General features: G+C 37.9%; 1 protein-coding gene across 3 annotated transcripts in view; it reads left to right on the forward strand.

Moving 5' to 3' along the window:
• The first annotated feature begins 2,879 nt into the window (after positions 1–2,879).
• Positions 2,880–16,062, forward strand: part of OGFRL1 (opioid growth factor receptor like 1) — a 28,585-nt gene continuing 15,402 nt past the window's right edge. For all 3 annotated transcript variants that reach the window (XM_072408503.1, XM_072408505.1, XM_072408504.1), the window contains exon 1: positions 2,880–3,188. In XM_072408503.1, the coding sequence (XP_072264604.1) occupies positions 3,018–3,188 (171 nt within the window). In that variant the 5' untranslated portion in view covers positions 2,880–3,017. The remainder of the gene's footprint in view (positions 3,189–16,062) is intronic.

The following is a 16,062-nucleotide window of genomic DNA, read 5'->3' on the forward strand; positions in this document are numbered from 1 at the left end:
CACTTGCAAATGACAGTTTTTCTCAAACACGAAAGAGCAATCTTTTTAAAACACACACATTCCCTGAGTTTGATCTACTAAAGAAGTTTAGGCTGTTTACTAAGGATGAGCGAGCGAGAATATTAAGTTCAATCTTGCGCCGAATCGGGCCTTTCTTGCTTACTGAAAATATAAGCGAGAACGGCCTTCTGATTCGCCGATCATGCAGCCCTGGAAATCCTCTAGTGCCCCTGGGATCGCTCACTCCTCTCAATAAATGCAGCCACAGCTGCAATCATTGAGAAGATGACCAGCACAGGAGAACCTCCTGAGGTTGTAATATAAGTATCTCTTACAAATGATACATTTGTATCTGTAACAAATGTATCATTAGTAACAGATACTTATATTACAACCTCAGGAGGTTCTCCTTTGCCAGGCATCTTTTCAATGATTGCAGCTGTGGCTTCATTAACATCTAGTGCCCGGGGATTGCGCGAACAGGAGGATTCATGCAGCTAAATAAAAAATCCTTTGAAGTATCATAATTCAAATTACCAAGTGAACAGTTTAAGCTCCTTCAGTAAATCAACCCCAGTGCCAGAAAAGGCAGCATCAGTTGGTAAATTGTCATTCTTTAAGGCTAATGAATTCCCAAAGTATGCCCCCTTCATTAGTCTCATCTACACTGAATGTGGATTTTTTTAACCATTTGATTGATTTTTCATTATTGCCCTTACTACATTAAATGTTCCTATTTCACATTGGGCAGATGGATGCTCTTTTTTTTTGTTTGTTTATACATGGTTCTAACAAATTTCCATGTTTGTGTTTCGAGCTGTTTACCTGTGATACCCGAAAGAGGGTGGGTCAGGATGATCATTTGTCAGAAAAATATCTTTACAGCACTTTTTATACGTTATGTAAAAGTCAACAAAGTTTGTCCATGTATACAAGTTTGTTCCTATGTTTTCAATGTTATGTGTATTCATAACAAATTAAAAATAACAAGTTTTAAAACTGTGGTCATTAATTTCAACAATGCAGGAAATCGGGGCCAGAGATATAAGAAGGAAACCAAACCCAACCACTTTAAATGATGAATGGTTAACCTCTAGGGGTGCACAGGCTGATGGAAGGACAACTTTTCCCCTTATGTCCCTGGAAGTTACAATAAATACACAAGGGACTCCATAAACAAGTTATATCTGGAAGGTGAGTGTCCTCCTCTCGCCAGTTTAGGATTGCTTGTAAGTTGTGCCAAATAGACATTTCAGGAGTTAACAAATAACTACAGACCAGCAATATAAAATGTAGCTTTTATCTATGTCTTCATTTACCATTTATTCAGCTATAAAAGGGTTGGTTGATGGCTTCTAAAATTTACTAGAACCCAACTGAAAAACCTTCACTTCGTTCTCATACATAGTTTATGTAATACATGGCTACATTGCAGTTTTCAGGTCCCAGAACTTCTTCTGTACACTTCCCATAATGATGACATTTGTTCTGGTAGAATGTGCTTATGTATGCTTATGTAAACTCCATGGATAGTTTTCTCTCATCTTGTAGGGATGGTTCTTGTGGTTTCCAGCTGACCTCTTCCTAAATCTGATGAAAGCATGTATAGTTTGAGGACCTGCATTAAAATACAGCTTTTGAAAACATTAACCAAGAATGTGGCTGTGTTGCAAATTTTCCCTCAATTGCTGTCTGGTAAACACAATGAAGGAAAATCTCCCTCACCCTATCCAAATTAAAAAAAAGTTTGGGTTGGACATATAGGGGTCCATAAAACAGGAAATTGGACATTCCTTCAAACATCTTCCAGGTCCATGTGTTTCAATTGCATTAACTGATTCCCCCCAGTGTATGTTTAGGAAAGTCCAATTCCCTGCTTTATAGATTTAGCCCATTGAGGCCTTTATTCAACTGTGGTCAGATTGATCTATGCAATGCTTTGGGAAGAGTTCTCTTCACTTCTTGTTCCAAAAACACAAAAGGCAATAATAGGAATATTTTTTCCTCACCTTTGATCTGGTGACAACTCTAAATTGTTTGAATTTTTATCATTTTCTGTCCCAGAGACAATGGTCACCAGAATACATACACAGGGTAAATCTTTCCAGCAGGAAACAGCAATACAAAGAAGAATGATTATGGCTGGCCCTACATGGGATGATTTCCAATTTTACAAAGCAGTGCATTTGATGTTTGCCTAAAAAAGACCATACATTGATTTTTTTTATAAATTTAATGGAACAAAAGTGATTCATATTAAGTTTAGAAACATTGATGGTTCAAGCTGAAAAGTTTCCATTGATCATATAAGTAACTGACATACACAATGTCTATTCATTTGATTTTGGAGCATGCACTCATATGCTGATCCTTGGGGGATTGAGTAAACTATTGTGATCTTGATTGATTAAAAGGAATTGAATATTAAATAATCTACAGTGTGTGTTAATATGATCAATTGATTTCAATGGTCAAAGTCTAAATTGAACCAACTGAAAATCGGGTGAAATGTGATTTATGTATGGCTAGCTTTATTCTTACACACTTCACTTATATGAAGTATCCTCTCTCATTTGGTAACTAGACTTGTGTGATCACTGCATCCAGCAGCCTCCAGCAGTCATTATTTAGTCTGTATAGTCTTGTGTTGTATGAGCAGCAATGTCCTTGCAGTGTATGGCAGAGTATAGCTGCATTGAGTGATGTGCATTACACCCCAGCATGGTTTCCGCTGCTACTTTGTCCCATGCTGTGTGTGACACATTTCCCTGTCACTGATGTGTCCCAGAAGTGCTTTATAGGTGGGCACTATAGTGCAGACAGGCTAGCAGTAATCCCCAGTCAGGGCTCTTGTTGCTCCTCCCCTGATCACACACTGATTAATATAGGAGGGGATCACCTCTCTGCTCCGCTATCTGTGGCAGCACTCATAGCACTCAGGAGGCCAGTGTGCGGCCTGGGGCTCGGCTACATCCGCACTGTGACATGACCGGGCTGCCACGACACTAGCACCGCCAATGGGGAACCTGCTGAACGGGGCCAGCTACAAGGAACCCAGCACTGTGGAGGAGTGTGACTCCACCTGGGAGACGGACTCCGGGGGGGAAGAGGAGGACGACGACGAGGACGGCTTGCAGGCTGGGGCTGAGGAGAGTGAAGGCGAGGAACAGAGATCAGAGGGCAGCCAGGTAACAGCATGTGTGTTGTGTGTCTGTGCTCTGCTAGTATTGTGTACACACACCTCTGTAATACGGAGAAATGTACTCACACAGCACAGCAAGTCATGTGTTACTGTGTACAACACACAGGTCATGTGCTCCTAATGCTTTACAAACTCCACAACACTCCTGGGGACACACACACACACACACTATGGAATAGTTGTGTGTTTTAGCCACACACACACACACACTATGGAATAGTTGTGTGTTTTAGCCACACACACACACTATCTGTGGAGAATATTATTGGCTCATTAGTGTCCCTTGTGACAACATTTAAGATTAAACATTACACAAATGTACCCCCAGATACAACAGACAATTGTGTGTACATTGAATTGTGCAGACTTCCAGCTGTGTGTGAGGAGATGAACAACTCCAGCCTTCTGATTGGCTGATGAGCTTGGTGCCATGTGATTAACTCTTAGGGTTGTTTGTAATTCATACAATCTTCATCCGTTTAATAAGCAAGTTAGGTGAATCTGCACCAACTTTTCTGATGACCATTCCCCGGGTTATTGTTAGGGTGGACTGGAAGATCATTGAAGGGTGTGTGGACACTGAGTATTGTATCCATGATCTCCTGCACCTTCCTGCATCACCCACCTGTCAGGTTTAATAATATAAGTAAATGTTTAAAACTGTTGTTAAAATGGGTAATCTGGGTGTCCTGACATGTTTATTATGGTAGTACAGATTTTAACATAGTTCTCATTTTTATGGAGTCACTGTAGTATACAATGTTGATATTTTCCTGTATGTAAGGATGGGGTGGGTGACAGAACATTAGCACTGATTATGATGTTGTCATTTATATCTGTATTGAATTATTGTCTGTGATCTACATAATTACAGACAAATATAAAAACTTTTTGTATATTATTGATATTACAAACAGGAGCCATCCACGCAATTAAATTTCAGGTGCATTAAAATCATCCTTCTTGCTGCATCTTGGATGGGGTTTTCAGCAAAATGCGCATATATATATATATATATATATATATATATATATATATATATATATATATGTGTGTGTGTATATGTAGAATTGAATGGTAACATTTGTAAGAGGGTGATAAAGCACAATCATGATGTCCAGATTTTAGCAGTGGGTTTAAGGCATGAACATGTAAGAAAGATATATATATATATATATATATATATATATGAATCTACACACTAGCTATAAGCTTCTCTTTCTTTTCTAAACATATGTTTTTTTTAAAGGGATGTGACATTCTCCTTTAATTTACTTATTTTTACTCATATTTATAAAGAGCTGACATATTATGCATCTCTGTACAAAATCCATAGTCATTGCACTAACCGTCTCCCAAAGATTTCATTAGCTGCTTGTTTGTTCTTGATCATTGACATAAAACAGCTAGACAACTGGCATTAAATGAGGTCAGTGATGGTGACCCAATGATTTTTGGTAATGTATTTTTTAGGCAAACATCAGGAGACATGTAGTCTGCCAGTGCTAACCTCCATATGAATATTGCAGTCCCCTCCCTGTCATAGCGATGCTCTGGTTTCAGCTCTTTCCGAGTCACTGATCTTGAACACAAGTACAGCTCAGGTGTTGTGCTGTCACATGATGCTAAACTAAAATTACTGATGTAGAATTCTGACATTCATATAACATTCATGTGCTGCTCACTTGTTTTCGACCAATCACTGTGATGTATTGAAACCATACAGAGTCAGGGAGTATTTACAGGACGCCTTCACTGCTGACTTTTCCTAAACTCAAGTTTCCTAGCTGTCATACCAGTCCTCATGCTTCATTACTTCCAGCCACTAACCCAGAACAAGTGTGCTAAAAAAAACACTTGAAAATGTTTGATCTCCATATCAATTCAATGTCTGTAATTCAGGAAGAGGTAAAGGTATAGACCCAGGAACACAGCCAGCTAAAAAATATTATGTATTAGAAGAGGCCAGCGATGATTGCCCCTGTGTTTCCTTTAGGTTTACAGTAGGTTTACATTATTATGTGATCAGACCTAGAAACATCTGCCCCAACAGCTTCACGATGCCCTCATGTAGCAGAGGGGACAAGTGGTTGCAATGCTGAGATTACCCCAGACTAAATCAACTTTCTTTGCTAATAATAATTACCACTATTCTGGTACAAATAATAGGAGATCTCCAGCAACACAACTAATACAGTGCCCACGCATGCAAAATACCTTATTTATTGGTTGCAGTTTAAATGAAATGTGCTGAAAGAAATGTTGGGGCTGCCAATGCTGACTAATATATATATATATATAAATTATACACACACACACACGTAGTCCCTGGTTTACATACAAGATTGGGACTGTGGGTTTGTTCTTAAGTTGAATTTGTATGTAAGTCGGAACAGGTACAATTATTTTATTAAATGCAATTAGGACAGATGTTTGTCTCAGCATATTATTAGGCAGTGAGGTGTCAGTTACTGTATAAAATCCTCACTGTGAGTTAATCACAAAGCAAAAAAAAAAACCTTTTGGAGCCTAGACATTCATTAACTTATGGAGCAAGCTGTGCTTTGACATGCAAAAAGAATCAAGTGCAGAGTTTGTCTTGGCCATCAAAGAGTTACAAGATGTTGCAGAAGAGCTCAGTCTCAGCTGTGTTTAGCTAAAGGTTTCTTCTGCAAATCGCCGCCTTTGCCCCATCCAGCCTCCGCCCTGCACACGAGGGAGCAGCCCCGTTTGAATCTAGGAGTCGTCCTTATGTCAGATGTCCCTAACTCGGCACTACCTGTATATAATTTTATTTACTGATTATGCATAGCTCAGGGCACAATCCCATGATACCTGGGTGCCAGGAACAAACAAATTCATGTGCAGGAGTTACATTCCAGCCTAGCCACTGAAGATGACCAAAGACCTGAACCCAGAGTTAAGATGTTGACACTGGCAAAGGAATAAGAGGAGGAGAATTTAGGTCAGTTTTATTAGCCTATTTCACACATATTTCCCATTTAGATGACTTTGTCACAATTAAAATTCAAAATATTTTAACAATAATACACTAACAAAAACATTTGTAAATTTCATTGTAAATGAAACTGTAGGCAACGAGCAAGATCCCTGAAAATAGAGACACTTGTGACCGCAACTTGAGGCTCAGGCAGAAGCCTACTTTCCCAAATAATATTGCAAGCACCTACCTATTACTTACTAAGGAGCTCACCTTTGAAATGAACTAAAAATATAGCATTACTTTGCTTACCAGCAGCTGTTTAAAATGAAAATGATTTTGCATATACAGCATGTTGATGTTATTGACCACTACAGTGTACAATGTTTTTATTTGATTTCTCAAATTCAATAGAATAAAATATATGGACATTAGACCTAACTTTTGGATATGTGTAAGATTTCAGCTCATCAAATGCTGTACGTGGCATTGGAATTACCATGAACTTACCTGTCTACATAACAGAAAGATCTCTATGCTCTAGTGCTTTGGAAAGCATCATACATGAGCCTTGACATCAATAAGTTCCTTATGGTTCAAGAAGAATGCTAAAACAATGCAACAATGGAATCATGTTATGGAAGAGCTATGATGTTCTCAGATTCTAAATGACATTCAAGCCTATTACACCTAACACTTCCACTCCACTTTACAGGTAACAGTGTAAACATGCACGGGACTAGAATAGGCCCCAAAGGACAGATATAATGAAAAGTAAATATTTTCTTTTTTTATTATTTATCTGTTATTGACTATACATATTTATTTTTGTAATTTTTTCTTATGTTCATATGTTTAGCAGAAATCTTACCTGTAAGATCTTTACTGTAACAGAGCAGATAATGCTTTGTTTAATCATTTTTTCATCATTTGGCAGTTCCCAGAGCATTTACATTTTAGTGAATTTAAAGTAGCATTCTATAGCATTTGGATAGGAAACTACTGCTATTTTTAATATTCTGAATGATGGAATAATCTGTGTGGTATCTGCCACCAAAATAGATTAACAACTTTTCCATCATTCTAGGCATGTCTGCAAAAGCTGTTCATGTGTTGCTATTCAGTGAAAGTATTTTATTTGGCATGTGTAAGTATCAGCACTGAGGACCATTCTTTTGTAGAAGTAGCTTTAAAAAAACTTGTCATTCTGAGTTGCTATTTCTCACAAACGCCAGTTTATCTTTTTAAATTGCAAATCCAGGTGAAATTCCCTTTTATTATGCCTTTTAGTTCAGAGCAATTGTTTCATTTGGGCTATGGGCCTATTGATTTAGTGATAATCTTATCATTACTTATGATAACAAAGTAATGCTTATCTTATTCAGTACAAGCAATGCTTCCTTTTAGTAAGAATGTCTTGAATAATTTGTATTTAATGTGAGAACATGGAAAAAAAAAACAGCAGCCAAAGGTAGTTTTAAAGCAAGTGTTTATTGATAGATAATAGAAGGTGCACACTTGATTTTATCATTTCTCCTTTTATAATGACACTAAAGGTATTTAACAAATAATTTTTTTTTTGTCTGCTTTTTTTAAAATGCATTGGTACTAAAAAAGTAAATTCGGCAGGAGTAAAAAAAATTCTGTAAATTGTAAAATGAAACCAGGTATATCAAGTTATAATCAGGTAATTATGAAGCAATATTAACACTACATTGTAATTTTAGTTGACTAATATCAGTTTAGGCAGAACTAGAAAGATTTGCTTCTATGTTAAAATGACAACCAGGTGCAATTGCATTATCTATTTGTTACATTGCCATCTTGCTAAAGCTACGTACACACTTCCAATTATTATCGTTGGAAAACGAACGACGAACGATCCTGCACGATATATACGAACGATCGTATAGCACCGATCCTGGACATAGAGATAACGACACGATCGTTCGTAGATATTGTACACACAATAGATACGATCGTTTAAGCGATAGAGGAACTATGTGCACGACAGGAAAGTGAACGAACGTTCGTTCATTACGCATGCTCTGAACATGGACAATCAACGAACGACCGTACACACGAACGATGTTCAACGATCGTCGTCCGATCCGCCGGTCCGGTCGTTCGTTTACAACGAGTTTCCTCGTTCGTCGGCATCGTTGGTTACTTTTTTACAAATGATTTTTTGCCCAATCGATCGTTCGTCGTTCGATTGGAACGATAAAAATTGGAAGTGTGTACGCACCTTAAGTCTCTAATCATCATGAGTAGGAGGTACCATCAGAGGGAAGTGATGTTATAGCTTCCTCCAAGGAACTTTTTTTTAACTTATTTTTTAAGTTCTATCCCCACCCAGTTTCCCCTCTCTTCTGCTCTTTTATTACCCACTTTATAAATGTTTTATAAAATCCATCTGTAATGAAATTAGAGAAGAGGAAACATGATGGGACAGAATTTTCTGATTTTTTATAGTGCCAGATTTATACAACGGCAATCATTATTTTCTTTCTTTCTAACTGTGGTGATCACTAATTGAGCACCAGACTATAAATAATCAATAATAAAGTTAACAACCAATTTACCTGAAAATATTAAGAAAAAAACACCTCAATGGCAGCTTCTTGAAGTCCAGCCTAATGCATTTCAGATTTTGGAAAAAAGAATATAAACAAAATTAGATTGCTCGTTAATATTCTTTATTGATTTAAAATGATTGGCCAAAACATACCAAACAGCCATGACTTGCATTTGAGTACTGACCAATACGAAACACAGTTATTACATTGTATCTAGTGATACAACTGCTAAACACTAATTTGTGGATTTTGTCATTGATCCTTGAATTGGAATGCCTTTTAATTTCAGTCAATAGCAGTTTAAAGCAGTCCCCACTATATTTTATAAAACATGTTGTACCTACCTGTTTTTCATTGCAATTTTTTTTTTTTTTTGCATGACCTATATAAACTATAATAAACATATGTAATGTATAAATATAAGCAGGTTTACTTCTTATATAAAATTTTTTTTTTTTTTTTGTATATTGTCAGGAATTCACATTTTTGGAATCCCACATGGAGTTGAAATATTCTTAGTGAACCCTAGAGGTACAAATCCTGTAGTCTTCTCCGTGTAGAGTAAGTTTTGATTAAGCCCCTAAACCTTGGCTGAACTCCCATTTTCTCTTTTACTTGTTTTCACATAATGCGGCTTTTATTTCTTCAAAGTGTAGCAGTGAAATATATTTGCCTTCCACAAGCAATTGTTATGTTCTAATGCGGTACTGCGTAGTGTATTACTATAGTAAGTTCAGGTTTGTACATTTTTAAGTGTAGGCAATTGGAAAAAGTTTTATTTATTTTGCATGGAACAGAAACCTTTCAAACAGTTCTGTGTTGCACAGCTTTTCTTCCAATGTTTGCGTGTCTTCTTTGTATGCAGAACTTTTTTTTGAAGTGCTGTCGCATTTTCATGCAACTTGCGAGGAACAGCATGATGAAAAAATGAAGTTTGCCACAATACTGCACATCAATACCATCACAGTTTTAAAGCATAACCATAAGAAAAGTGTTTGTATTACTCTTTGTTTTTTACATCCACAGTCAAAATGGACCAATTACCAGAAACCGCCAATGTATGCAAAATAAATAGTATACTGTACATCAACATGGTATGTGTCTGGGGAATTCATATGGTCATCTGTTTAACACTGGTGATTACCCTGTTTCCCCGATGATAAGACACTGTCTTATTTTTTTTGGAAGGCCAAAATATGCTCTAGGGCTTATTTTCAGGGGGATGCCTTATTTACCCATGAAGAAGACTACAGTACACAGTTATTGTTCATGTGCCATTCATGTCCACTTCTGATCATTCTGTGCCAATCATTGTCCCCTTCTGATTAATCTGATCCATTCATTGTCCCCTTCTACTGTAATCAATAATATACCGTACCATTAAATGTCCCATTGTAATTCATCATATACTGTACCATTTAATGTCCCATTCTAAAGCTTATATACAGTAAGTGGTATTGCTCACAGCAAAAGAAACCTGTCTGTGTCTCACTTTTGGATGTTCTGGCCGTGAACAAACTCCTGCAGTCTCCGTTAGGGAGGGATGAGGGAAGCTGCCTGTGTTTGCTTGGGCGGAGTCACGTGCGCGCACTGCAGTCCTGTCACTTCCTCTTCATGACGAGGCGGGGCACGCAGCCATGGAGGCAGACAGAGGAACCACACGGAGTCATTCAGAGTCATGGCTTATTTGCGGGGGGGGGCCTTATTTTACATTTTTCTCTAAAAAGGGGGGGCTGTCTTATTTGATGGCCCTGCCTTATCATCGGGGAAACACGGTAGGTGAGGGAATATTTCAATCACCTGACCTATTAACACGGTTTTGCTGATTGATCGCTAAAAACATGAAACCATGAGTCAGGTAAATAAACTATGCTAACTATGCATAGGGCAGCACGGTGGCTCAGGGGTTAGCACTCTGGCCTTTGCAGCGCTAGGTCCTAGGTTCGAGTCCCAGCTAGGACACTATCTACATGGAGTTTGCAGGTTCTCCCCGTGTCTGCGTGGGTTAATAATGACATTAATTAACTGCGTGGGTTAATAATGACATAAATTGATTAATGACATATGACTATAGTAGGGACATTAGATTGTGAGCTCCTTTGAGGGACAGTTAGTGACATGACTATAGACTTTGTACTGCGCTGCGTAATATGATGGTGCTATATAAATACTGTATAATAATAATAGTATGTGATATCTACCATGATCCAACTAAGCAACATTTTTAGAAGCATTTGAAAGTAGCCACACAATTTTTGATCATTGTATATGTTAGAAGGTATTCAAGAACATTGTAAAATGTAAAGATGTTTTATTTAGAGGGTAACATAAACATAATATTATTATTAATAATAAACAGGATTTATATAGCACAAACTTATTACACAGCGCTTCACAAGTAGGGACATTCTTACTTTTCATTCATTTATAGTTTCATGTACTATCCTCTGGTACTTCAGCTGTGCTATACCCAAAGTTTATAAACCACCCTATGTTTTTAGCAATATCTGGCTTTATAATCAAAGAGCAAAGGTTTGACCTGTATCCAACCAGCCCTCCATAGCATGGTTGGAAACATGCTATATTCTGCTCTATAATTTGGAGTTTGATTATTTAGAGTTTATTTCGTCTTTCTTCTTCTTCTTCTTTTTTGTGGTAGATACCATTAGGTGACAAAGATGCACAGTTTAAACTTGGATTTTTTTATTTGTCAATAAAAATCCTGAACTATTTGTAAGCTGAACTGGTACACCCTAATTGGTAACGGTCAAACAGCAAATAAGTCGTGGGTAGCAATGCTCTGTAATTCTAGGTTAAGGTTGTCCATCATATCTGATGGCGTTTGTTACATTTTATTTATGAACTGCGTGTTCTGTAGGGCATCCAATGTTTTCATTATGAATCCTAGAATATTCCAGCTGCAACAAGAATACTGTATATTGTTAGGAAATGCTCATCTGTCCGGCGACTCCGTGCTGTGCACCATCGTGGTGATAAACACTGTTTTGTCCAGAATGTCAATTGCTTCAACCAGGAGAACTGGGATACCAGCAGCCTCTGCTTCCCTTTAGATGTGCAGCTTAATGTATTTTATGACATCCCCAGCATCCATTGTTAGGCTGTGCACAGCTGAAGGGGATTTTGGAGGCTGATCAGCTCCTGACTCGGTCCTGCACTGCTAATGGCTGCTTGGACTTTAAGGCCTCTCTGCTCCCAGTCATCAGTGCCTGTTGTAGCCTTTAGCTGGGCTAATCTGTGCTGGAGATTTATCCTCTGATTTACTGTTGCTGACCTTGCCAGTTTATGCTGTCTGGACCGACCCTTGCCTGTGACCCCGACTTCGTTTGGTGGATGGATATTCTGTGTATGACCTCTGCTCTGTATTCTGGACTTGGCTCTGTTGGAATCCTGGTACCGCTATCTGTGGGTTCCCGGCCTACTCCCAGACACCATCCCTTGCGCAGTAAGTCCTAGGGGCAACCGAGTGCTGGGAGACACAAACAGTCTCTCGAGGCTGAGCGGGGGCTTACTAAAGGTGAAGACTGTGGTGTTAGATTGGGGGACCGGTGTCTGGTGGGGACTGGTAATGACCTGAGCCTTACATATATAGTATCTGTTAAGTTTTAGCCATTGTTATTTCTTGATGATGCACATACCTATCTTAGATATATGTAGTGGGGCTAAATTACCTCTGTACAGTAATTTTAGGCATTCATTTTAAGGGGGACCACAGCAGTAAATATCGTCACCATCTTTGATGTTGTGTCTAAGAACTGAAAATGTGAAACTCAGTTTAACTTTGGGAAAAGTATAAAGGGCTTTTACCACTGAGATGAATTTGACATGAAGTCCCTTGCATATCTCATATGTGCTTTTTGAGCATTTGAGAAAGGATACAACGGGCCAAAATTTTAAGTTGTAACTCAGGTCCAAAGTTCAGGTCTCAGGACAAATACAATCTGATCTGGATCTAATAAGGACTGGGGGATAGCTATTGTAGTGGTATTTTCACAGGTTGTGAGCCCTCTGTGTTGCCAAGTCTAGGAGACTTGTAAGAGATGAGCTGAGTTTGGCTCCCAGGTTTAAATCTTGGGGGCAACAGCTGACGTTCTGAAACATACAAAATTAGCAGACGAAGTTGTAGTCAAGCTGCCCAAAGAACAGCAGAAAAATAGCAAGGTTTTTTTAGGAGACAGATAACAAGGGTCATGAAGAAACTGTACAAAGTATGGGTATTGAAAAAGTGTAAACCAACTTAAAAAGAGAACACTAATACAAGAACCCTAGAACAGATAACCAGAAAAGTCTTCACCCCAAGGCTTTTTCCCCAGCGTTTAACCTGAGGCTTTTAAAGCCCATGTTTGAAATTCTCATGCATTTAATGGGCTAATCTACACCAGAATGTTTCCTTAAGGCACGTTTTGAGCGGTATACAGAATGTTCCTTGCAGCGTTTTAAAAAATAAAAACGCAGGGTAAATGCTTCCATTGAATTAAATAGAGGCATTTACAAGCGTTTTTAAGCTTTGTATGAAAGCTTCTGTTGAAAACAATGAGGGATTTTATAAGCAGGACTTTGGAATCATGAAAGCCCCCCTTTAAGAAGGAGACTCCCAGATCTCCACCACCACATCCTGGGGAATGAGTACAGGGGTACATAAAACCCCTCACTCATTCCTTGACAGGGTTAAAATGTGTATAAAATAAGACCAGGCTTTAATGTAAAGTATTTTATTGAATGTGTGTGTTTTGTGTAAATTGAGACAAGTCTCCCCATTCACCTCTAGTGCTTTGTGATTGGTTGCCGAAAGACTTGTACCCATTCACCTCTAGTGCTGAATGGCTGAGGAAGGGGAAACCCTTATGACGCTTGAGCCGTCATCAGGATTTCCCTTTTCTCAGCCAATCGCAGAGCAATTGGTGAAGCTCTGCTCTCCTGACAGTTCGGCTCTCCTGATTGCTCGGCGTTTATAAGAGTTTTTTTTTTTTTTTTTTTAGCTTTTTAAAGACAAGCTTAAAACGCTCGTAAAAATGCATATAAACGTGGTTGGAACATTTACATGCATTTTTTGAAACTGTTCATGTAGACCCAGCCTAAGGGTTCATTGAGCTCATTGAACATGTCCAGCGTCTTTCACAGGAGCTAGCATTAGTAGTCCAGCACATACTGGGAAAAAAAACTAGTGGGAAGTTTGAAAGCAGTTGCACCATATTACAAAAATCAAGTATGAGACACCGTTGCAAAATAGCAGACTGATCCTACAATGACGTGGATGCAACAAAAATCATTTCAGACATTGAATCAGGTTCAATGCAAGCAGTGACCGTTATGTTAGATCTGAATTTATCTGAAAAATAACATGTTAGCTGAAAACTATACAAATACTTGATTTTTTCACATATAAGGTCAATTTACATTTCCAGTAGTCACAAAGGGACCTTCCTAATGTTTTTCATCAAACTTCCATCCACAAATCCTTCAAGCCCAACATTCTCATGCCATATGTCAACAAAGAAGCTTACATTAATACAATAATGATGCTCAAACTTTGAAACATGATTATAATGTGAGATGACTACACATGTATGAACATTAGATCAACAGTCTTCAACATTTGGCAGGTATTAAATATATGGTCTATATTATATTGGAAGACTTTTGTGCTTTTAGAAGGGGAAATATAGGATGCCTAAAAAAAAGATTTTATACATTTTATTGTTTGTGTGTACAGCAGCCTTTGTAGAGCTTCCCTCGAGCTTTGTTGAAATTTCAAGTTGGGAAAGTTGAAGTTTACGTAAAGCTATTTTTTTTTAAATTTGGATAGAGAAGGAATGAGTTAAAACTCCAACCAATCAGTGACAATGATCACCAATAGAAATAGAAGAATATGAAGACATAGTAGTAAAACATTTTACTATATCCAAAAACTTTGCCTGGAGATACATGCTAAACATAGATAGTGTTGACTGTCACATTAAGTAGGCTGCTAGCAGACGTTGGTAAGCTTCAACATTGTGTGAAAATGCTTGTTAAAAGTCTTCTAGCCTCTTTTTTTAAAGTGTCAGTAAGAACTTCTACCTACACAGAACTTGTGTAAAGCTTGTTGTGAACACTGCTCATATGAGTTGATGCCCCTTTAGGTTTGAAAGGTAATTTAGCATAACCCCAACATAGGGAACAGACAGAGCTGACTGAAAAATAGACTTTGGGCCTAGGCCTATAATGCACATATTTAAGCTGTTTGTCTGACCACATATGAATATGGGTATAGCCCAATCCTTGGTTGGGTTACCCTGGGAAAAGTGGGAAAGTCTGGCAGGGACTACTTCCATCTATTAGAAGAAACCAACCGGTCTTCACCATGAAGACTATATTTTCAAATAGGTTTTCATCCAGCAGCTTAACATTGATCTGGATCCCATGGTCAGTAATACTATCAAGACTTTCACCGAGAAGGAGCTTTGTTAGGATGCTCATAACTTAATGATATAAGGCCTAAATTGGCCAGTAAACCTTTACCCTCAGCAAGGTTTTTTTGAGTGCAAGAGATCAATTTATTAGAACGGGAGACAGAAAAACGAATCTCTATACTGCTGTTCATAGATATAAATTTCACGATTACATCAAAACAGCAAAATTCTGAAGCAGAGCTCTTAGTGATTATGTCAGTATTACCATACTCATTATGTGTATGTCTGTAATTTTATAGGAAGACAAAGATCCTTGTCTGAAATACCTATTGATGACTTTTGTTTACATACATTTAGCTAAAATGAGTATTTATTACTGTTGGCTTGTTTCTAAGACGGAAAGTTACTGTACGGCAGCAGAAAGCCAGGACATGCCTGGGGCACTGAAGCTGGCTAAGAATACATGCTCCTGGGCACAAAAAAATCAATTTTTCTGCTATGTAGTTGAAAGTCGAGGCAGCTTTATCATATATTTACTTGTATGTTCAGAAGCTGAACATAAAGTCCCTGGGGAAAGCCCTACAAACATATTACCTGTCAGCAAGATACTGGGAAGGCAAATTTTACTTTAAAATATATGATAATTTTGAGTCCTATTTTTAGGGGGGTTAAAGCGTTTGTGAATGTTTTGCTTTAAGATGTTACTTTCAGTTTAATTAAATGTGTAAATTTGTGGAGCCAGCGCCTCAAGCTTCTGTCTAGTAGCTGTTTGATTTTAATAAAGCAAACACAACATATGGAGCAGATTTCCTTGTAGCATATGCAAGTCTATATATCCTTATCAGAAATTTCTTCATATTACCTTTTCAGCTTGTACTAGTCACAGGAGATAGGCTGAAGGATTTATATATACTGAAGAGAATTATACTT

This window comes from Pyxicephalus adspersus, chromosome 4 (genome assembly GCF_032062135.1).
Source record: "Pyxicephalus adspersus chromosome 4, UCB_Pads_2.0, whole genome shotgun sequence".
Lineage (NCBI taxonomy): Eukaryota > Metazoa > Chordata > Amphibia > Anura > Pyxicephalidae > Pyxicephalus > Pyxicephalus adspersus.